This window comes from Phacochoerus africanus, chromosome X, assembly GCF_016906955.1.
Source record: "Phacochoerus africanus isolate WHEZ1 chromosome X, ROS_Pafr_v1, whole genome shotgun sequence".
Classification (NCBI taxonomy): Eukaryota; Metazoa; Chordata; class Mammalia; order Artiodactyla; family Suidae; genus Phacochoerus; species Phacochoerus africanus.
In genome coordinates, this window is record NC_062560.1 from 29,330,157 (window position 1) to 29,352,708 (window position 22,552).

Consider the following 22,552-nt stretch of genomic DNA (forward strand, 5'->3'; position numbering starts at 1 on the left):
GCTATTTAGGGTCTTCTGTGGTTCTGTACAAATTTAAGGATTGATTATTCTATTTCTGTGAAAAATGCCATTGGAATTTTGATGGGGAATGCATTGCATCTGTAGATTGCTTTGGGTAGTATGGGCATTTTAATAATAATTATTATTTTAATCCATGAGCACAAACTATCTTTTATTTATGTCATAAATTTCTTTTATCTATTGTCTTATAATTTGCAGTGTACAGATATTTTACCTCTTGGTTAAATTCATTCCTATGTATTTCATAATTTTGATGCAATTATAAATGAGATTATTAATTCCTCTTTCTGATAGTTTATTGGTGTATAGAAATGCAACTGATTTTTATATATTGATTTTGTATCCTGCAGCTTTACCAATTTGTTTATTAGTTCTATATAGGTTTTTTGGTGAAGTCTTTAGGGTTGTCTATATATAATAAGTCACATGCAAATAGAGACAATTTTACTTCTTTCTTTCCAGTTTTCTTGCATAATTACTCTGAGTTTGACTTCTACTACTATGTTGAATGGAAGGGGTGAAAGTGGGTATCCTTGTCTTGTTTCTAATCTTAAAGGAAAAGCTATTAGTTTTTCACTGTTGAGTGTGGTGTTAGCTGTGGGGTAATATATGGCCTTTATTATGTTGAGGTAACATCACTCTATTTCCACTTTCAGGAGAAGATTTTTATGATCATGAATGGATGTTGAATTTTGTCAAATGCTTTTTCTACATCTGTTGAGATTATCATATGGCTTTTAATCCTTCATTTTGTTAATGTGGTATATCACATTGATTAGCGGATATTGAACCATTCTTGCATCCCTGGAAAAAAATCCTGCTTGATCCTGGTGTATGATCCTTTTAATATTTTGTTGGATCTAGTTTACTAATATTTTGCTGAGGATTTTTTGCATCTATGTTCATCAGGGATATTGTCCTATAATTTTTTTTTCTTGCAGTGTCCTTTGATTTTGTTACTAGCTTAATGTAGGCCTTGTAAAATGACTTTGGAAGTGTTTTCTGTTTTATTTCTTGGAAGAGTTTGAGAAGGATTGGTATTAATTCTCCTTTATTTATTTATTTGTCTTTTATGCCATTTCTTGGGCCGCACCCATGACATATGGAGGTTCCCAGGCTAGGGGTCGTATCGGAGCTGTAGCCGCCGGCCTACACCACAGCCACAGGATTGCGGGATCTGAGCTGCATCTGCGACCCATACCACAGCTCACAGCAACGCCGGATCGTTAACCCACTGAGCAAGGGCAGGGATGGAACCTGCAACCTCATGGTTCCTAGTCGGATTCGTTAACCACTGTGCCACGACGGGAACTCCAATTCTCCTTTAAATGGTAGAGTTCACCGGTGAGGTTATCTGGTCCTGGACTTTGTTTGTCAGGAGGTTTTTTAATTATTGGCTAAATTCCTTACCAATAATTGATCTGTCCAGATTTTCTTTTCATTATTCAGTTTTTGTGGGTAGTATGTTTGTTTCTAGAACTTTATCCATTTCTTCTATGTTGTTTAATTTGTTAGTGGATAATTGTTCATAGTAGGTTTTTATGATCCTTTGTATTTCTGTGGGATTAGTTGGAGCATCTCCTCTTTCACGTCTGGTTTTTAGTCCTTTCTCTTTTCTTCTTGGTGACTCAGCTAAACATTGTCTATTTTGTTTATCTTTTTAAAAAAACAGCTCTTAGTTGTATCAATCTTTTCTGTTGTCTTTTTTCATCTCTATTTCCATTCTGATCTAATTTCTTTCTTTCTATTAATTTTGGGCATCATTTGTTCTTCTTTTCCTAGTTTCTTGAGGTATAAATTTAGGCTGTTTGATAATCTTTCTTTCATTTTTTTTTTTTTTTGGCCATGCTTGTGGCATGTGGAAAGTCCCTGGTGAGAGATCAAACCTGTGCCACATCAGTTACCCAAGCTGCTGCAGTGACAACACTGGATCCTTAACCTGGCTGCACCACGAGAGAACTCCATATCTTTGTTTTTGGTGTAGGCATTTATTGCTGTGAACTTCCCTCTTAGAACTGCTTTTGCTGTATTCCGTACATTTTGGTATGTTGTGTTTCCATTTTCATTTGTCTCAAGATACTTAAATTCTCTATTGATTTCTTCTTTGATCCACTTGTTGTTCAGTGGCATGTTGTTTAATATCTGTATATATGTGAATTTGCCAGTTTTCTTCTTGTCAGTAATTTCTCATTTCAGACCACTGTTATCAGAAGATACTTGACATGATTTCAGTATTCTTAAATTTATTAAGACTTGTTTCGTGACTTAATCTCTGATATAGCCTATAGAATGTTCCTTGTATGCTTGAAGAATGTGTACTCTGCTGCATTTGTATGGAATGTTCTGTAAATGTCTATTAAATCCATCTGATAGAACATGTCCTTTAAGACCAATCTTTACTTATTAATTTTCTGTCTGGATGATCTATCCATTGGTGAGAGCGGGGTTTTAAAGTCCTCTACTACTACTACTACTACTACTACTACTATTATTATTATTTTAGTCCTCTATTATTATTGTGTTTTTGTCTATTATTATCTTAATGCCTTTAGTATTTGGTTAATACTCTGATGTTCTGATGTTGAGTGCATGTATATTTACAATTGTTATATACTCTTGATGAATTAACCCCTTTATTATTATGTAATGACCTTGTCTCTTGTTACAGCTTTGCCTTTAAGTCTACTTTGTCTAATATAGTATAGCTACCTTTACTGTTTTTTGATTTTCATTTGCATGGAATATCTTTTTCCATCCCTTCACTTGCAGTATGTGTGTCCTAAAAACTGAAGTGAGTCTATTGTAAGCAGCATGTAGGTGACTTTTGTTTTTTTATCCACTCAGCCAGTCTTTGTGTTTTGATTAGAGAATTTAGTCCATGGATATTTAAAGTAATTATTGATAGGTATGGATGTGTTTCCATTTGGTTCATTTTTCTGGCTTTTTCGGTAATTTTTCTTTTTCCTTCTCTCTCTTTCTGCTATGATGCTTTTCTGTAGTAGTTTGCTTAAATTCTTTTTTCTTTATCTTTGGCGTATCTCCTTTAGGTTTTTGCTTTGTGGATACCATAAGGCTTACATAAAACATCTTATATTTATAACAATCTATTTTAAGTTGCTAACAACTTAAGTTTGAGCACATTATAAAGCTCTCTATTTTTATTATCCTTTGAGGTGTTTCATGTCAAAATTGACATCTTTTTATCTTACATATCCATTATCAAATTTGTGTAGCTATTGTTATTTTTTACTACTTTTGCCTTTTAACTTTCATACTGGATTTTTCAATGGTAAACCCAACACCATTGGAACATTAGATTATTCTGAATTTAACTATATATTTACCTCTACCAATGAGATTTATATTTTCATATATTTTCCTGTTATTAACTGGCACCTTTTTGTTTCAGCTTAAAGAAATCCCTTTAACATTTCTTTCAAGGCTGGTCTAGTGGTGCTTTTATTTCTCTGGAAACTCTTCAGTGCTGGATAGAGTATTCTGGTTGGCAGGTTTTTTTTCCATTTAGCACTTTGAATATATCATGAAACTCCATTATAGTCTTTAGCTTCTGCTAAAAAATTCTGCTGATGATCTTATGGAGGTTTGCTTGTAGGTAACAAGTTGCTTTGTTCTTGATGCTTTTAAAATTCTCTTGTCTTTAATTTTTGACACTTTAATTATAACGTGTCTTGGTTTGGGTCTCTTTGGACTCATCTTATTTGAAACTCTCTGGTCTTCCTAATATGATTATCTGCCTGCTTCTTGAAGATAGGGAAGGTTTCAGACATTTTTTTTTTTCAAATTTGTTTACTGCCCCTTTCTTTTCCTCTAGGAGTCCTCTAATGTGAATATGGGTTCACTTTATGGACCTCTAAGTCCCTTAAGCTATCTTCATACTTTTTTCTTCTCTGATTGTATGAATTCTACTGCCCTGTCTTCAAGTTCTTGGATCCTTTTTCCACTTCATCTCATCTGCTGTTGACCTCCTCTATTAAGTTCCGTTATTGTATTCTTTAGCTCTGTGATTTCTGTTAGGTACTTTCTTATATTTTCTCTTCATTGAAATCCTCACTTTTCTCATGTGTTGTTTTCCATAGCTCAGTGAGCATCTTTGTAACTGTTAGTTTTTCAAGTAAATCACTTATTTCTGTTTAATTAAGGTCTTTTCTGAGGTTTTACAGGCATACCTTGGAGATACTGCCAATTTGGTTACAGAACTGTAATAAATGGAATAACCCAATGAAGTGGGTCAGTAATGTGGAATTTTTTGGTTTCTCAGTGCATAGAGAAGTTACATTTACACTCTATTGTAGTGTCTTAGGTGCGCAATAGTATTATGTATGAAAAATGTACATACCTTAACTTAAAAATACTTCATTGCTTTAAAATGTTAACCATCATCTGACATGCAGGGTTGCTACAAAACTTCAATTTGTAGAAAACGTAAAATCTGTGAAGTGCAATAAAATGAAGCTCAATGAAACAGAGTATGCCTGTATATTGTTCTTTCATTTTGAATATACTTCTCTGTTTCTTAATTTTCATTGACTCTCTATATTGGTATCTTTGCATTAGATAAAACCTCCACCTCTATTAGTCCTGAAGGAGTGGTTTGTGTAGGAGATGGAATACATTTTTCAGCCTTGCCCAGCTCTGGGTTGTCTCTCCAACCTTTGTGATTGTCTGAATAGACTTCTGTGTTCTTGTGGCTCTTAGTAGTTGAGGGTGTGCCAAGATTTGTCAGTGTCCTAAAGGGGAAGATCTCAATCAGTATGTAGAAGCAGGCTAACTGGAAGTTGATCTTCTTTTTCAGTGGAAAACTGGGAGATGGTTGTCTCTGTCTAGTGCTTCTGCACTGTGACTACTTGGGGAATAGCTGGTTAAGAACTGTTTCTCTCTTTGTTACAGTCATATGAGACCCATAGATGTAAGCCCCACTGGTCACCAGAGCCAGGCAATCAAGAGGCATTCCCTGGGCAGTAGCCACACAAAGCAGAGCGGCAGACCATATGCATGAGCTCCTTTCTGGGATACGAGCAGCCTGGAGCAAGGCAGAGGCAGAGCACAAAGAAAGCATCAGTTGGCTCTGGGGTCTCTGGAGAGTACTGCACTCTGCTCCCTAGTCTACAGCTATTAAGATAAGCAAGCAGGCCTCTTTCAGGGAAAGACTGGACATTTTTATCTGCTGCTTCTGCAACAGGCCCTGAGGGTCTAGCTGGTTAAGAACTGTTTATATGTTTGTTACAGTCCTGAGAGACTGGTGCACAATGTGTAGGCCCTACTGGCTACCAAACCAAAATGATCAAGGGGTGTCCCCTGGGCAGTAGCTGCAGAAACCAGGGTGCCCTATGTATTCATAAGCTTATTTCTGGCAGATACCAGTGATCAGGAGCTAAGCAGAGGGAGAGCACAAATAATGGTGTCTGGGGTCTCTGGAGAATATTGCAGTCAGGCCCTAGATGTGTGTTAAATCGTGAGACTGCCCCTCGGGACATAGTAAGTAAGGTAGGAAAATAGGCCTCTTTCAAGGAAAAACTGGGAGTTTCTGCCTGCTGGCTCTATGCTGTGCCCTGAAGTGTTAGCCCTGTTGAGTCTGCATGAGCCTGTTAAGAACTGTCTTTTAGGTAATTCACTGCAGCCTTACGGGTCTCATGGACATAAGCTTTGTTGTCTTTCAGAGCTAGAGGTTTTGGGGGCCTGTGTTGCTGCTAGAATTCCTAAAAATTGGGTTGCCAGGTGTGAAAATCAAACCCTTTTCTCCTCAGGGAGAAGCTGGTAGTTATGAGTTCCCTCCTTGCTGGGCATTGTCACCCCATGGTTGGGGTTTATGGCAACATCCTGTTTCAGCTTCTCCCACCTGTTTCCATGTGGTTTTTTTTCTTCATTTGCCTGATATGTGTAGGAGTCACACAGAGTTTTTGATGTTTGTTTTGGAGGGAATTGTTATGTATATAGCTATAGATTTGGTGTGACTGTGGCAGGAAGTGCATTCAGGAGGCCCCTATATGGCTATATTGAACTGGAACACAGAAAAAGTGACTTTTCTTATTTTATATAGGTCATCTACAGTGTACATATGAAATTAAGTTTTCTAGTTTTACCTAAAGGTTGAAGAATAATTAGGTTTTAAAAATGTATACCAAATGGAGAAGCCTGGAGATACCTCCTTCACCAATTGATCAGAGTTGACATCAGCACAAACTGGACAGACAGACCATCATTACATTGCTTATGTCATATTTCTGCTGAAAACACATACCTGAATCTAATCATGTGGACACAACACACAAACCCAAATTGAGTCACATCCTGCAGGAAACTGGCTTATACTCTTAAAAAATATCAAGGCCTTTGAAGACAAAGAAAGGCTGAGAAATTGTTCGAGATTAAAGGAGAGTAAAGAGACACGACTAAATGTCATGAAATCGTTAATTAGGTCTTAGATCAGGCTAGGGTAACACATATAACTATAAAAAAATCATTATACAATTAACAATGTTTGACTGTTGGCTGTGGAGTAGATGATAGCTTTGTATAATGTTAAATTTTATAATTTTGATAATCATAATGTGGTCATGCAAGAGAATATCAATTCTTGGGAACTGTACTTGAAACAATTTAAGTACAAAGGGGTATGTTGTCTGAAAGTTACTCTCAAAATGGTTCAGGAAGAAAAAAGGCTACAGTTGACCCTTGAACGACATGGGTTTAGACTCTATGGGTCCACTTACATGCAGATTCTTTTCAATAGTAAATACTATAGTACCAAGCAATCTGAGGTTGGTTGACTCTACAGATGGGGAGGTACTGCAGATACAGAGGAACCACATATATGGAGTGTCAACTCTGCAAGTTATACATGGATTTTTCAACCATGCTGAGAAACGGCACCCTAAACACTTTGTTGTTCAGGGGTCAACTCTGAGCAGGGGAGGGAGAGGAAGGAAAAAGAAAGTCAGTGGGACATAATGTAAACAATTGTTGAATCTGGGAAAAAGGTATATGGGGGTTCTTCGTACTATTCTTATAACTTTTCTGTAAATTTGAATTATTTCAAAATGAAAAGTTACCAAAGACCTAAATTTATCCAGAATATATATAAAACATATACACATGTGTACACACATACATATATGGAACCTAAGCCTAAAGTTATTTTACATAATCTTTCCTGTATATGAATGCCACTCTCAAGCATCCCCAGACTTGACACACTCACACAGTATTGCTTGCTAAGGCATGCCTGGTATGTTGCCACTCTTGTGTTCTCACATAGGTCTATGAGACCACAAAACTCTGAAGCAATGTGAGAATGTGTTTGTGGTTCCTACTCTAGCAGCTTTGCTGCTGTGGGGAAAGAATTAAATTCATGCCCTTCCTACACTTAATTTGAAGGCAGAGTCTTTGCAAGTGAGCCAGTGTCTGCCTTAGTATTCATTGCGCCATCAGAGCACTGCAATTTCAGGGAAATCCCACTGCAGCTCCACAGAACACATCCATTAGTCTTGGTGCTTCCTCCTAAACACATTCTGCTTGTTGGTGCACAATGTGTGCCAACTTGATTCATTTAAATTTTTAACTGAAATATTTCCCTACCCTCTAGCCTGTGCCAAATGTGGAAAGGAAAGCCAAAAGCCCTCCTCAGGGTCATCCACACACAGTTGTCCTAGGTTGGTATGCTGAAGATTCTTCAGTTACCTAGTCAAGGGCCATCGAAAGAGCCAGACTGAGCATTTCAGACAAGAGCAGGTTTGGGCATGGCACGGGGGGATAAATGATTTATTTAAAGAGCATGGAAGTTCCTACCGTGGTGCAGCAGAAATGAATCTGACTAGTATCCCTGAGAATATGGGTTTGATCCCTGGCCTCTCTCAGTGGGTCAGGGATCTGGCGTTCCCTTGAGTTGTGGTGTAGGTCACAGACATGGCTTGGATCCTGCATTGCTGTGGCTGTGGTGTAGGCTGGCAGCTGTAGCTCCGATTTGACCCCTAGCCTGGGAACATCCATATACTGCAGGTATAGCCCTAAAAAAAGCAAAATAAATAGGATGAAAATTAGTTTTGGTATATGTGGGCTTCAAGGAAAGTCTTTCAATGTATTTAGGTTGGCATTACCACCCCACCATTTAACACCATGCTTGATCGGTTGACCATCTCCTGTTATTTCCAAAATCACTAGTATAGGCTGTGTCTAGTGGACTTTTGTGATTTCTTTTGACTTCCAACATCTGAACACTGTTGAGGATCTCTTCTCCATGGATCTTGGTAAGAGGCAAAGACAGTCCCTCCCTAGAGGAGCTGATGTGACTACTCCTTTTCCTGGCCTCCTTTGCAGCTAGGGCAGAAGCAGAACAGGACAGGGGTGAGGGGATCTCCTTCTGGTGGTGGTTATGACTATGTATGAGGTGGGTATCCACCCCATAACCAGTTGTGAGGCATCATTTTAGGCATGACTTCTATTGCTCAGACATCCCTTTAGGTCTGGTACCATTAATAGTGATAGAAGTGGTTAAGAAATTCTCTTGAGAAGCAAAGTGTAAACTTCAAACTGGTTAATTAATATACTTTTTAATTAAAATACCTCTCAAGCTAAAATGCTTACCACCTTTGATCTAGAAATCTCACTTCTATGACTGTGTCTATAGAAATATTTTTTGCACAAGTGAAATGATGGAATGGAGATGTTTGGAATTGTTTGTCAGAATAAAAGAGGGGAACGAGCTATAGATCCCACCAAAGGGGACTGCCTAAGTAATATTCCACACAAACACACTGGAATATTATACAGCTATAAAAAAGAATGAGAAAGCATTTTATATATTGAAATGAGTACATTCTTAAGTTTAAAAAACCAAGGTGTATAACTAGGTTTTATAACATGGACTGCTATGTTCCATGAAATAGAAGGAAAAAAGTAAAAATGTGTGTAATTGCTTTTATAATAATAACACTTTGGAAGGATACACAAGAAATTATCAATATTTGCTCAGAGGGCAGTGAAGATGAGGTGGGAATACAGTGGTCAGCCTCTTTTAACTGTTTGGCTTTCTAAATTTTTTATTTTTTAGTAAAATTTGGCTGCACCTGCTACACATCTAAGTTTCCAGGATGGGGATCGAACCCATGCTGCCATTGCAGCCTGAACCACAGCTGTGGCCTGTGGCAATGCCAGATCCTTAACCCACTGTAGATTCTTCATTTTTAACAATATGAAAGTATTACCTATATAAAAAATAAGTAAATTAAAATAAAAACAAAATACTACAGTCAACACTTTTTTTGTAACATAACTGCGTGCTTTATTGAGATACACAGTAAAGCAGTAATATAGTACAATAGTAAGGCATATATTTGGTGAAGTCTGATATGTTGTGAAAATGCAGTAAAACTGAAGTTTAAAAAAATAATTAGTAAATGTTACAGTGTTGGTGTTAAAACACAATATACCATGATACTCAAGTAAGAACCCAGTACCTGAAAACAATGACATAACATGCCATGTGATGTTTATGCTTCAGTTACATTGATTATGATTTATAGTTTAATACTTGGTGGTTATAAAGAACACGAAATTAAGTCCAAATTATGCTTAAAACGTAGCAATAAAGCTCTCATTTTTTATTCAGATATTTTGACAGACTCACTCCAGAACTAATGTCTAAAAGATAAAATAAAACCAAAAGATTAAATCAAAATTAAGCACTCTATTTACCTCTGATTTTAGAATGAAACTTAAACTTCTTAGTAGGAAGTAAAGTAACCCTTTGTTTTAAATCATGGTTAAATACAAAAATCCTTGGGTAAAGAAAAAGTCCAATGTCACATAAAGGAAAAAAAATGCAAGACTAAAACCAAATCTTCATGTAATTTGTTACCTTAGAGCTTTGGGTTTTCTTTTGTAAATCAGGAAGGAAAAAGAAAATAGAGAAAAAGTTCACACAATGGATAGATGGTGAAGCTGTGAAATCAGGTGTGCACAATTATTAGGAACACACCAAAACCAAAGTGAGGTAGAAATAGCATGAGAAGCCATGTTTGATGTTAATTATCATTAGTAAAATAACAAACAAAACCCACTCTTCAAAAGTTAATTACGCTTGATGTAAGAGGTAACAGATTTGCAAAATGATAGGTCACATGGTGATCTCTATTGAATGAATGATAAACAAAAATCAAAGACTAATAAGGTGAAACGAAAGAATAAAGCTTTTTCCAACCAGTTAGTTCTCTTGAGTGTTCTCTTTTTGAATGGTTTGGGTTTTTATTTAACCTGCCTAAGCCACCAAAAAGGGTTTGGAGTACCGTTCGGAACATTTGCATCAAGTTGCATTCCCACTTGCAAACCTGTCTGGAATTAGGTGTAGAGAAATGCCAAGGAGAAAAACATGGTTCGTAGGCTTCTGGGTAGATATTTAACAGTATCACAATGTGATGGGGCTACCATCTTACACATTTTCACAAGGGTTGTTTTAAATTAAGTCTTGCAGCAAACCCATTGGAATGGGGAAAAAAATCTTTAAAAAACAGAAAACCAAAACAGCCACTGTTGTTTGTGAGGAAAGAATAATTTAGTTGTAATTATAAAGATCTCTCTGTAAGGTTATGGACATTCATGCAATCCTTTACTTCAAGAGGGGCCTGCTCCCTCTAAGGGACTGGCAGGGAGTCCATAGCCCTCCAGCCCTACCATAGTCCTCCTCCTGTCTGGAGCATCAACGTGCCGTCTGATGCGCTGACTTTGACTGAAGCATCATTAAGTCTAAACCATGGCATTGTCAGCAGCAGGAAGCTGAATATATCAACCAGAGGATTACTCTGACATAGCAAGTGCTGTGTATTCATTCATATGTCCCTTAAAAATTCAATACTCTAATTGTCAGTGGAAAATTTAAAATGAGAAACATCTGGAGCCCCAGACAATGTTTTAGTGTGGTGGTTTCCCTCTGGCTTCAGGTTCCAGGGAAAATTCATTCTAGACCAAAACAGGTAAGCCTGGATGACCAGAAGCAGTTTCTTTCCATTTGGAAGTGGCAAGAACATTTGAACAAGAATTTTGTATCTAATTATCTATATACCTATAGTATTTACATACTTATAGACATATAGATGTATACAATGAAAACCCACAGCTAGTCCCACTAAGTCAACAACTCGAAAAAGAGCGATGTGAAGTAGTCATTTGGTGGTGTTAGAGGAAGTCCTATCTTTAATATGTAAGAAAAGAAAAAAGCCATGAATTTCACATGGATGTCACGCTAAAAGGATGCAAAACAATGCGCTGCCTCAGAGTTTGTGTGTGTGTATGTGTGTGTGTATATGTTTATTTTTAGGGGTTTTTATAAACAACTTTTTTTTATATAAAGCACACTTTAGTTTACAATCTTTCTTTATAACTGTTATAAATTTTTAAACAACCCAAAATGCGTTCCATATAAAGAAATGGCAAGTTATTTAGCTATCAAGATTTTACATGTAGTTTTCTTATAACTTTTTTGTACAATTGCATAGACGTGTAAAACCTGCCATTGTTAACAAAACAATAACAGACTTAGAAACTACTGAAATCTACAGTATAGTACCACTACCCTTCACAAAAATATAGATTTTTTTTCTTGTAAACTCTTACTGTCTAATCCTCTTTGTTGTATGAATATTATAAAAACCATGCGGGAATCAGGAGTTGTAAAACATTTATTCTGCCCCTTCTTCATCTGTCATGACTGAAACTAAGGACTCCATCGCTCTGCCCAAATCATCTGCCAAGTGGAAAAGGCTTCCTACATTGTGTCCTGGAAAACAAAGAGAAAGACAGACTTTATACGAGGTGCAGATATTGTCACCTTTGCCACTTGGGAAATCCTCCCCGTTTCTAGGTGAAGACAACACAGAAGCTGCATTGAGGGTATATGCAACAGGGTTTGATTTTCCACCAGTTTCCAGAAAGAAGCACAGCTTTGTTAATGAAGCCATTCCACACTGTTAGTATCAGCCTCATATCAGATCAGGCTACTAGTGTCATGTAAATGACAAAAAAGTCAAAGACTGCACTCATCTTCCCAATGTAAATAGATATCAAAAGAATTCCATGGAGAAGCACAAGATTCCTGTCATAACAGGAATAATTCACGATGGGATGTATCTTTTCCACATGGTTGTGGGAGATTATTTACTATGTGCTTGTACTATAATTTTTTTTTTTTTTTACTATCAAACAACTACCACAACTACAACCACTCCCACCAGCGCCACCCTTTTGCTATCACCATTACCGTCTCCACCATCACCACGACATGAAATCTTCATTTCAAGGCTGTTACAAGCTATCGGATCACGTCTAAGGCTATGGTGTAGATGACTGTTTCTCTCTGATTTTACATGGGTTGAAAAATAACCTCTTGAATTTATATATATATATATATATATATATACCATTAACATTTGAATTAGGAAGCTTCAGGATAAACATCACTTTTCACTCCAAATTACTTTAGAGCGAATTTATACTAATTATAATATGACCCACATGTATAGCATGGGTTCAGTATCCTGTGAATTCATTTTTGATCTCCTCCTAAATGAGGGTTAACAGAATAGTCTTTTAATAGTGTGACATGACCAGCATTAATCCCCCAGCATGGAGCATAAAAGCAGCACAACGTCCTCGGGTACTCTGTGACAAAATTCACGTCTAGAGTAAGATAACTGGAGACATACTTTATGATTTGCCTTTTCATATATGTCCCATATTTTTATATGGCTAATTTTAATTCATAGACATTAGTAAATCATTCTACTATTCAAGTGCTGCCTTTGAAACTAAAAATGCTTTACTAGGCTATTAGTACCTTGCCATGTATCAACTTTACAGACTCCCATAATAATTGTTAAAATCCCTATAAAAATTAAAGATAGACTAGGGCAGGTATTCTAGTCTAATATTTATTTCAGGAGACATATCGTTTTTAAATATATGAGAGGATCTGAAGAGGATTCATAGGCAGGCACTTAAGCAGTGATGGCACCAGATCAAGTCAAGACTTATTAAAGGTTTAATGCCATTCAGCCACTTATATTAAGGTGACCAAGTTGGTAAATCTCTTTGAGCTTTATTAGTGCAGAGAGTTTCAGTGAGGACTAATTACGCTTTTAAAAAATCACTCTGGATTTTGGTTGAGACTGCAAATATAAAAACTTAAAGCACATGTACGATTCATTCCAGAGTGAGCCAATAGCCTGGCCTCCACTCCATGAAGAAAAAAAATTATCTTTGACTTTTCTAAACCATAGCAACCACAGGAGGACATGCTAGGCCCTGTGCTCCTCAGAGCACAGACCTGTAAGTGGTGCCACCAGGTTACGGGGCTTCCCTCATATCTATTTTTGACTGCTCAGCAACCCTGGGAAGTCTGCACAGTTATTCATGTTTAATTGAAAATAGACTAACTGCAAATTTTAATTTACTTGTGATTTTTTTTTTTTTGCCTTTTCTAGGGCCTCTCCCGTGGCATATGGAGCTTCCCAGGCTAGGGGTCGAATCGGAGCTATAGCCGCCGGCCTACCCCAGAGCCACAGCAACGTGGGATCTGAGCCGCGTCTGCGACCCACACCACAGCTCATGGCAATGACGGATCCTTAACCCACTGAGCGAGGCCTGGGATTGAACCTACAACCTCATGGATCCTAGTTGGGTTCGTTAACTGCTGAGCCACGATGGGAACTCCTACATGCAATCTAAACAGTGATGAATGCAACCAATAAAAACAAAACCCAAGGCTCTTAGAACCTGAAACCTAAATATAATTCTGACTACTTCTCATTACTCACATCTGCTTATAGTATAGTCCACCTGGTAGCTAGACAATGTATTATAAAATGTAAAACAGGAAAGACATCATTTTTTCTCATCAGCTTATTGAGAATCATCAAAAAGTGCCTATTTTAGTCTGTGTGCTAGGAGATAGACTGCAGTTCAAAGGATAAAGACATGTAAATGCATTTATAGGTTATATAGCCAAGTGGTACTCTGACTCCTCAAAATGGTGTTCAGTTACTGACTGGCAGGAAAAACCTTGAGTCTCTTAAGAGGCATACGTTCTAGGGGTGTCTGCTATTGAAAAAGTAACCAGGTCAAACAGAGATTTGTGAGTCTTAATATACCACACACATGCCCACAAAATGTTAGGTGGCCTTTAACCTGACCTCGCAGCTTATGCTAGAAAAATGAATGTTCTGACTCACCTCACCCTTTCTATATTAGACCTTCCATTACTTTGTTTACAAATATCTGCTTCACTAGAATAATGATTCCAGTGTTTTTCATGGAGGTTTTCCTTAGAGCAAGAAAAAAAAATTCTATCTCTTTGACAATACTGCCCCAAAGAATCACATAGTTCAACCCGCTGAAGGCATAAAACCGTGCTATGATAGGGACACAGAAAATAGATTTGTCTTCTGGATCTCTTATCCATGTGTGTAAGGCTGAACATTAGTGAGATCATTAATTTTACCTGACAGACTTTTCTCAAGTCAAAATGAAAATCTCGTAGTATGAGCATGAGGCCCTGGAAAATGGGCAGGATTCAAGCATCTGTGATTAGCTTCAGGTACAGGTTGACATAAAAATAAGTCTATAGAAAGTATTCCTTTAATCCATTCTTTAAGCAAGGCTTGTTGAAGAGAAAGGTACCATGCATTTAACATTAGGGTAGTTGTCTGTTTTTCCAAGTTGGCACTAACTGCGACACATGGAGTCTCACACGCCACCTCTGTGTCAGGGGACTGTTTGCTGCAGTGATTGGAATCGAGACTTTCTGGCAGAGATCCAAGACCTCAGTAGCAATCTGGCACTCCGTTTTTTAATAATACCATTCCCAAATAAATGGTTAGTATTCAACTGGCCAAAATAAAGCCAGAATATTGCAGTGAAATTTGCTCATCGTCTCTGTAATCTTTGAAAAAAACAGCCATTCTCCTGTATTTTTGTAGCATTAAAATAATCACTTTGGAGTTCCCATTGTAGCTCATCGGGTTAAGGACCCACATTGTCTCTGTGAGGATGTGGGTTCCATCCCTGGCCTCACTCAGTGGGTTAAGGATCCGGCACTGCCGTGACTGTGGCACAGGTTGCAGATGCAGCTCTGATTCAACCACTGGCCTGGAAACTTCCATCTGCTGCAGGTGAGACCCTAAAAAAGAAAAGAAAAATCACTTTGTTTTGATTTTATGGCTTTTTGGAAACTTACTGGACTACAACACACCTCACATAGTAAACTTTACAAATACTTAGGTAACTTCAATTTTATGTGCTGGCCTTTTCTAAAATTCATTAATGAAAGAAACATGTTCATGGTGGTTAAGAACATGGTGCAACTTTTTACCACAAGTTAAAGTGAATTTTAAGGGCACTTACCATCAGAATGAACCCAAGAAGTCTCACATAAGAAGGCAAACCGTCTGGAGCATTCAATATTGAGCTTCACCAATTCAGGTTTCCTGTTCCTCCTCCCAGCCCACCCCCCACTCCCTCCCTCAGACCCCATAAGCCTTGGAAGGGAGCGCTGGTGTCAACACAATGAAGGGTCATTTAATTCATTAGACTTGCATGGCATGGCGTTGGCAGCATTTCCAGTATGATTACTTATGTTTAAATGAATCAGTGGTTCCACCTGTCCATCCTGTCCCTAAAGATCCAGAACATTCTCATATAAGGACACTCTACCTGTCCACCTTTCTCCCACAATAGTAAACGCTATTTCCATCCATGGGAGAGTTTTCCTTCTTACGTCCCTCACACTAAACTCTTAGTAAGGACAATCTTATTTTACTTGGGCTGTCATTCAATACTTTATCATCCAATGTCATTTCTTTAGGTAATTCAATATTTAGACAAAGTGTGAACCAGCTTTTCACTGTAAAATCCTGAACCACATTCAGTGATAATGCTGTACCCTATCCATAAAAGGCATTTAAAAAAATCCCTCAAGACTAACCTTCAGTTTTTAACCCCCTAATTGGTTATTATTCTATCTGGCCCCAAATGCCAATTTTAAAAAAAGCACCCTTTAAAGGACAAGTTGAGATGACATATGCTTTTCAGAAAACATTTTCTAAGTTGCAGTGAAGTGTAAGAGTTAAGAGTGTGGGTCTGAACCCAGACTGCTTGGGTTCAAATCCTGGCTCTATCACCTTGCATACACTGCTTACCCTTTCATTGACTCAGTTTCCTCATCTATAAAATGGGGTTAAAAGAGTACCTACCTCATATAGGCTTGTCCTGAAGATTATAATAATGAAAAGGATGAAAAGTGTTTAGAAAGTCCTTGGCACACAGTAAGGGCTCAAAAAATGTTAGCTGAAGTGGGAAAGAAAGAGTGTAGGAACCAGAAAAAAGAAAAAAAAATGAAATCATCCCAGAAGAATAAAAACCAAGGGCACTGGAAGAAAATGCTAGAGTCCTGGGAGTAGAAGGAAGCGTTATGACTCATCAGTTAGGTTCAAGGCTAAATTTAATTTGAAGATTGTGTATGTGTTGCACATGGCAACAGATGATGAACTGTAGGATGCCAATCTAGGGACTACAAAGAGTTGCCATTTTAAAGAGGTTCCTGTTCCCCCAACCCCTGGTCCTGTTGTCATGGTGATGACAATGGCAATGAACATTTGAGGAATGTTCCTCATGAGCTGCAAGTGGAGAGGTGACTACCATCCTTAGATGATGACACGTGTAATACATACATGCGCGTGCACGCACACAAGTCTTACACAAACGCCAAACACAGAAAGCAGGATGAGACAGACAGAAGCCATGGCTGTGAGCCTGAATCTCACTAACCTCTCTCACTGGCTTCCCAGGGGTATTTCTTCCTTTAATAATAGAGAGAGGAAGAGGCAGAGATATCAGAAAGGAAAAAAAAAACATGCATAAATATACAGTTTCATACCAATTTGCTTCTTTTACCAAACAAATGTTGAGATGACAATTCATTTATCCCCTTCTGAAAAAAAAAATAAAAACAGAAACAAAAAACCCCAAAGACACATCCAGTCAAATCACCTTTACATACACTTAAAATTGGTGTGAACAGATAACATCATCCAGGAGACGTCACTTATAGAATCCATAGAGCTCACGTGTTCAACTGAATGAAAGCTGGTACAGCATAGAAATCTGACAAATCAAGCATTGGTTTCAAGGGCAATTGTAGACTTTCAAGCTTACTGTCCAAATACCTCAGAATCTCTTTATTGTCCACTTGCTGATCAGCATGCCAAAACATGAATAGTAGCTAGCTGGCTTTGGGAGCCAAAAGTCTGCACCCCAAATGTAAGGCAGAACATTACATAGAGGCTTTTTTTCACCCTTTGGCCACAGTGTGCAGTGGTGATGTGGGATCTCAGTTCCCAGACCAGGGATTGAACCTGGGTCTCAGCCATGAAAGTGCTGAGTCCTAACCTCTAGACTACCAGGGAACTCCCTGTATAAAGGCTAGACTCCATCTTCTTGGATGAACTTGTTCTATCTTATAGATGCTGAGCATGCCCATGATGGGAATGGGGGCCCTAGAGAAAATTGAAACAAAGCAGGAAGGAGATAAGTCCCACTTATGGGCGAGCCATGGAGCCAGATACAAAAATGAGCCTTCAACTTCTGCCTCATGATTCAACTGCTACCAGGAGCCTTGAGAGTCAGTGGCCAAAGGCCCACTCACTGGCCTTGTTTATTTTATAGAATCCTACATCTGTATGCATTTATTTATTTTTGAAAAGTAAGTTCAGGTAAGAAGGTTTTTCTATGCTAATATTTGTAACTGGACAGGAAATAAGGGACCGCTGACCACACACCTAGCATATCCTGGACACATAATTTCCTTTTTATCTCCAGGCTCTCCAAAGTGAGACACTGGTTTTCAAACTTTGGCATTAGCAATGGGACACTTCCTAAAACAACCTGATATGAATCCCAGTATTTAGAGCAGATAAAAGCAGAGCTGTGAGAGACCCTGTACACCATCTCCCTTTACCCCTGACCCCCCATGCTCAGGGGTTCCAAGAAGACTTATAATCCCCTGAAACAATTTGAGAACCACTAGCCCAGAATGAAGAGGTATGGAGCTACTAATCCAAAAGAAACCTTTCAAAACTCAAGTTCAGTGTTGAAAACTTAGAGTGTACATTTACAGGTTTTCGAGGTATGACTCTCTTCCTGCCATTTCCTTCTTTGTGAATTTTCCTGAATCAGAGAGTTCTTGGAAATACAGAAGCTATATGCTTGATGATGTCCTAAGCATGGCTGAGGTATTCGTGAAGTTGCTCAAACCAGGAAAAAAAGAGAAAAAGGGGTATTGTTCCTAGTGGTAGGCCCATGCCAGACGATGGGGAAAAGGGAAGGGGAGAGAACATCATTTCATCCTTGATGGCTCAAACGAATCCCAGTGTGAATCATTCATCCATTCTTTTTGACTCCCTGAGCAAACTTTAAAAAAAAAAATCCTTTATTTCATGGTTACACTGTCTGGGAGTAGAACTGATTCCCTTCCCCTTTAAGACTACGAGCTCCTTGAAGGTAGGGCCCACATGTTGCTTACCCTACATCTCTATCCCCGATGCCCACCTGTACTATACCTCAGCACTATGGGTGTTTGCTAAATGCTGGCTGAAGTGAATAAGGTAGCTACTAGGTTCATGGTCAAGAGTCCTTTGGTGTTTTAGTCATCTTGGCCTTGCCTCCTACTCTTTAGCTTGGATGCCAAGGGCTGGCAACTTGTTTTGACTTGTAACTTTGGTCTATTTTTAAAACTTGCTTTAGGAAGGAGAGTGTTGTCAGAAAGCAATATGATTTAGTTGCAGAATTTAACTATGGTTCCTAGGATGATAAAGGTTACGTATATCTCTTAATTCTACACCAAGCCTCATTCAGAGCTCAGTATCAACAGGCCACTGCTGAAGATGCAGCAAATGACTTAGGTTTTGTTTCAGGTACTTCTTCAGACACCATGTTTTATGTAAAATGGACCTCTCAGAACTATGTGAACCCTGACCTCTTTCAAAACCCTCCCTTGTCACTTGGGTTCCAGTGTACTCATTAGCATTAGTACAAAGGGACGTCTGCTTTACACTTGTTTTCTCCTTGTATTAGGAAGTTTCTACACTGACAAAATGGAAGCTGTTCACTGGTTACACCATCAGAAAATTCTTTACCAATGAAGTATCAGATTAAAGTTTTATTTTGAAAAATGCATTCTTTGGAAATGAGTCCTTAGACCTTCAGTGAGGGGTCCATCTGGCAGTGTGGTATGCAGTGTCAGGAAATGAATCAAGAGAAAAAAGGAAGTGTGCGGCGAGGTCCTGAGTCTAAATAAAGGGTTTGGACAGTCAGGTCTGGAGAAGTTTCATTTCCTCGGGCAGCACACACTTGAGAGGATTGTTTGTAATTCTTTATTCAGAATTGGAACCACAGGACCTTACTATTTCTAGGTATTTTGATTAGTTTCTTTATCTCAGTTCACTGACTGTGTTAAAAAGTTAAGGAAGAATGAGTCCCTTTTTAGGATTTCTGTTTCATTACAAATGAAGATTCAAATGGCTATACTTGATTGAAACATGCAGGACCTTTGGTGAACACAGATATAAATGCATACATCAATTCAAAAGCACACTTTTGTTGAACTGAAAGTTGATCACCAAAATGTGTAGCTGTATATAGGTAATGAGTTAGAATGGACAACAGTTTCATAATGTAGAACAGGCCTTAGCATACTTTCTCTGTAAAGGGCCAGAAAGTAAATATTTTAGGCTTTGCAAGTCTCACAGTTAACTATTCAACTCTGCCCTTGCATTGAGAAAGCAACCTGAGACAGTATGTAAATAAATGGGTGTGGTTGTGTTACGAAAAATTTTTATTTATAAAGAGAGGTAGCGGGCTCTTTGGTCCATGGACTGCAGTGTGTTGGCTGCTGGTATAAAGGAACAACAGCAAAAATTGTTTATGGAAGCTGAGAGGAAAGAGAAGGGTACCTGCAAGGGGGCACAGGATGCTCCCCCCTGCCTTTGTTGTTAATGTTGCTCTTCCATAAAAGAACCACAGACAAGGTTTGAATTTTAGAAGATGGTAGGTTTTGCGAAGCTGCTGGGTTGCTAATTTAGAGGCATTTAACAGAATATATGTGGGCTTATTTAGGAGGGGGTAGAATGAGAGGGAGAGGATGGCATGGGCTGCTGGTGATAAAAATAATGTGGCACAGGTCAGCAGGTAAGAGATTATACAGGTAGCAGAAATACCTGCCTAACAGTGCTAACTGCTTCTTGAGTTCTTACTGCACTAAGAACTTATCTGGGATCCTATCATTAATCTATATACAGTGGCACCTCATTTTTACAGAGGCCAATACCCTACCCCTGACTAGGGAAGCATTTTTTTCATGAATGCATCTGCATCTAAAAAAACCTTTGTTACACTGCTGAATGATCAGAGACGTGTGGACAAATCACTTAAAGGGTATATTTTATTTTATTTGGCTGCACCCCCGGCATGTGGAAATTTCCCAGCCAGGGAGCGAACCTGTACCATAGCAGCAACACGGGTTCCTGCAGTGACAGTGCCAGATACTTAACCCGCTGTGCCACAAGGGAACTCCCAAGGAATTTATTTGAAAATACTGTTTATTGTTTATTCTACCCATGTAGTAGTATTCCTATAGAATGCTAGGGGAATTTAGAAAGTGTCTAATGGTAGGTAATGATTTTTATTACAGTGGAATTCAACTTCTACTTCTTTTTATAGACAGAGGGATAGATTAAATAAACAGGTTGGATAGAAACTGGCTAACATTCTGTGTTTAATATACACCGAGGCACTCAAACTTCTTAAGTGGTTGTGAATAACTAACTAGACCTAGACATTCATCAGGAAAGATATGATCGCAAAGCTAAACATGCACACATTCACAACTGGAACTCCTGTGGCTTATAGTGGCTATGATGCGGGATAGTGCTGCTTATCAGTATATCACTAAGCGGAAAAGCATGCAGCCCCCTTTATTAATTTGTACAACACTGAAACAAAGCCATCAAGATCAGACCTGGAGCCTAATTAAACTTGCTGAAGAGCCATGAACAGGGCTCTTCACTTCTTTGGGCATCCAGATACTTTGAGTGGAAATGAAAGATGAAGATTAGCTGATATCTGAGAACCGGAGCTATAAGTCAAAACTGTGGGAAAGGATAACAAAAAAGTTGTCGTTTAAAGTACACGATAACTCCCCCATCTTTGCGCTTTATATTTATGAAAAAACCGTGATATTAAAGCCTTTTCCTCTGTGTGCAATTATCAAGCAGGGTTAAGTAAACCATGAGGTGGTATTTAATAGCACATTTCCACTAAATGTCAGACTTCTGGCTCTGACCTCTGCTTTAAGTTATTCAAACAGCTGTCTGAAACAGCTGTGGCAACCATGAACTTCATTTTTTGTAACACAACAATGGGAACATGGATGGCAGACTTAGACTAAAAATACAGTGTTTTCTAAGATGTTAGCAAGGTCTTAGCAGAAACTTCCATGGTAAAACTTTTAAAATGTAATTAAAAAAAAATATATATGGAGTTCCCATCGTGGTGCAGCAGAAACGAATCCGACCAGGAACCAGGTTGCGGGTTCAATCCCTAACTTTGTCCAGTGGGTTAAGGATCTGGCATTGCCGTGAGCTGTGGTATAGGTTGCAGATGCGGCTTGGACCCTGTGTTGCTGTGGCTGTGGTGTAGGCCGGCAGCTGTAGCTCCGATTGGACCCCTAGCCTGGAAACTTCCATAGGCCAAACCTCCATTCGGCCCTAAAAAGCACAAAAAAAAAAAAAATTAAAAATATATATTCACTTGGGCAAGGAAAACTGAGATCAGTTAGATCAGTATTTTTAAATTGCTGGATCAGAAAATCAATATAGTAGACCGCAACCAGCATTTTATTTTTAAATAAATAAAACAGAAACAATGTGAATTATATATAATATAGAAAGTACTGTTTCATGAAACTTTGGTCTCTTATATTTGTATATGTGACTATATACATATATGTGTGGTGTATATATGGTGGGTACATACATATGTGTATACATACACACACAAATAATTTGTTTTATAACTTCACCCCAGTCTGAGATATAAAATGTTTCTCTTCTTTTGGATAACAGTCAGAAAAGATCGAAAGCCACTGTTTTGAATGTCAAATATGCTACGAAGACCTTTCAAAGCCCTTCCATTTGGGAGAGTCTGTAATCCAAAATGTTAAGAATCTCAAGACTGTCTGCTTAATATCAACTTAATGTACCTACTAAGTGGTAATATGTTCCCACTCAATCCCCCATATATATGTGTATATAGTCTCCACTCTTTCAAAATTAAAAAGAAATGCTTTTAGTTAGAAATAAAGCACCCCCCCAACTCCACTTTTTAGAGTGCACTGATGATCAGCTGATTTTTATTAGACTTTTTATCCATGTAAATTTATGGAGAAAAAGGTGCGATACTATAATTTATAATA

At 38.2% G+C, this 22,552-nt stretch overlaps 1 protein-coding gene across 10 annotated transcripts in view; it reads right to left on the bottom strand.

Moving 5' to 3' along the window:
- Positions 1–11,388: 11,388 nt before the first annotated feature.
- Positions 11,389–22,552, bottom strand: part of DMD (dystrophin) — a 2,144,556-nt gene continuing 2,133,392 nt past the window's right edge. For 7 of the 10 annotated variants that reach the window (XM_047764839.1, XM_047764840.1, XM_047764836.1 and 4 more), the window contains one exon: positions 11,389–11,809. In XM_047764839.1, coding sequence (XP_047620795.1) covers positions 11,712–11,809 — 98 coding nt within the window. In that variant the 3' untranslated portion in view covers positions 11,389–11,711. Of the gene's footprint in view, positions 11,810–16,851; positions 16,884–22,552 lie in introns of all 10 variants that reach the window. The other 3 variants (XM_047764837.1, XM_047764845.1, XM_047764844.1) reach the window with 1 other exon arrangement.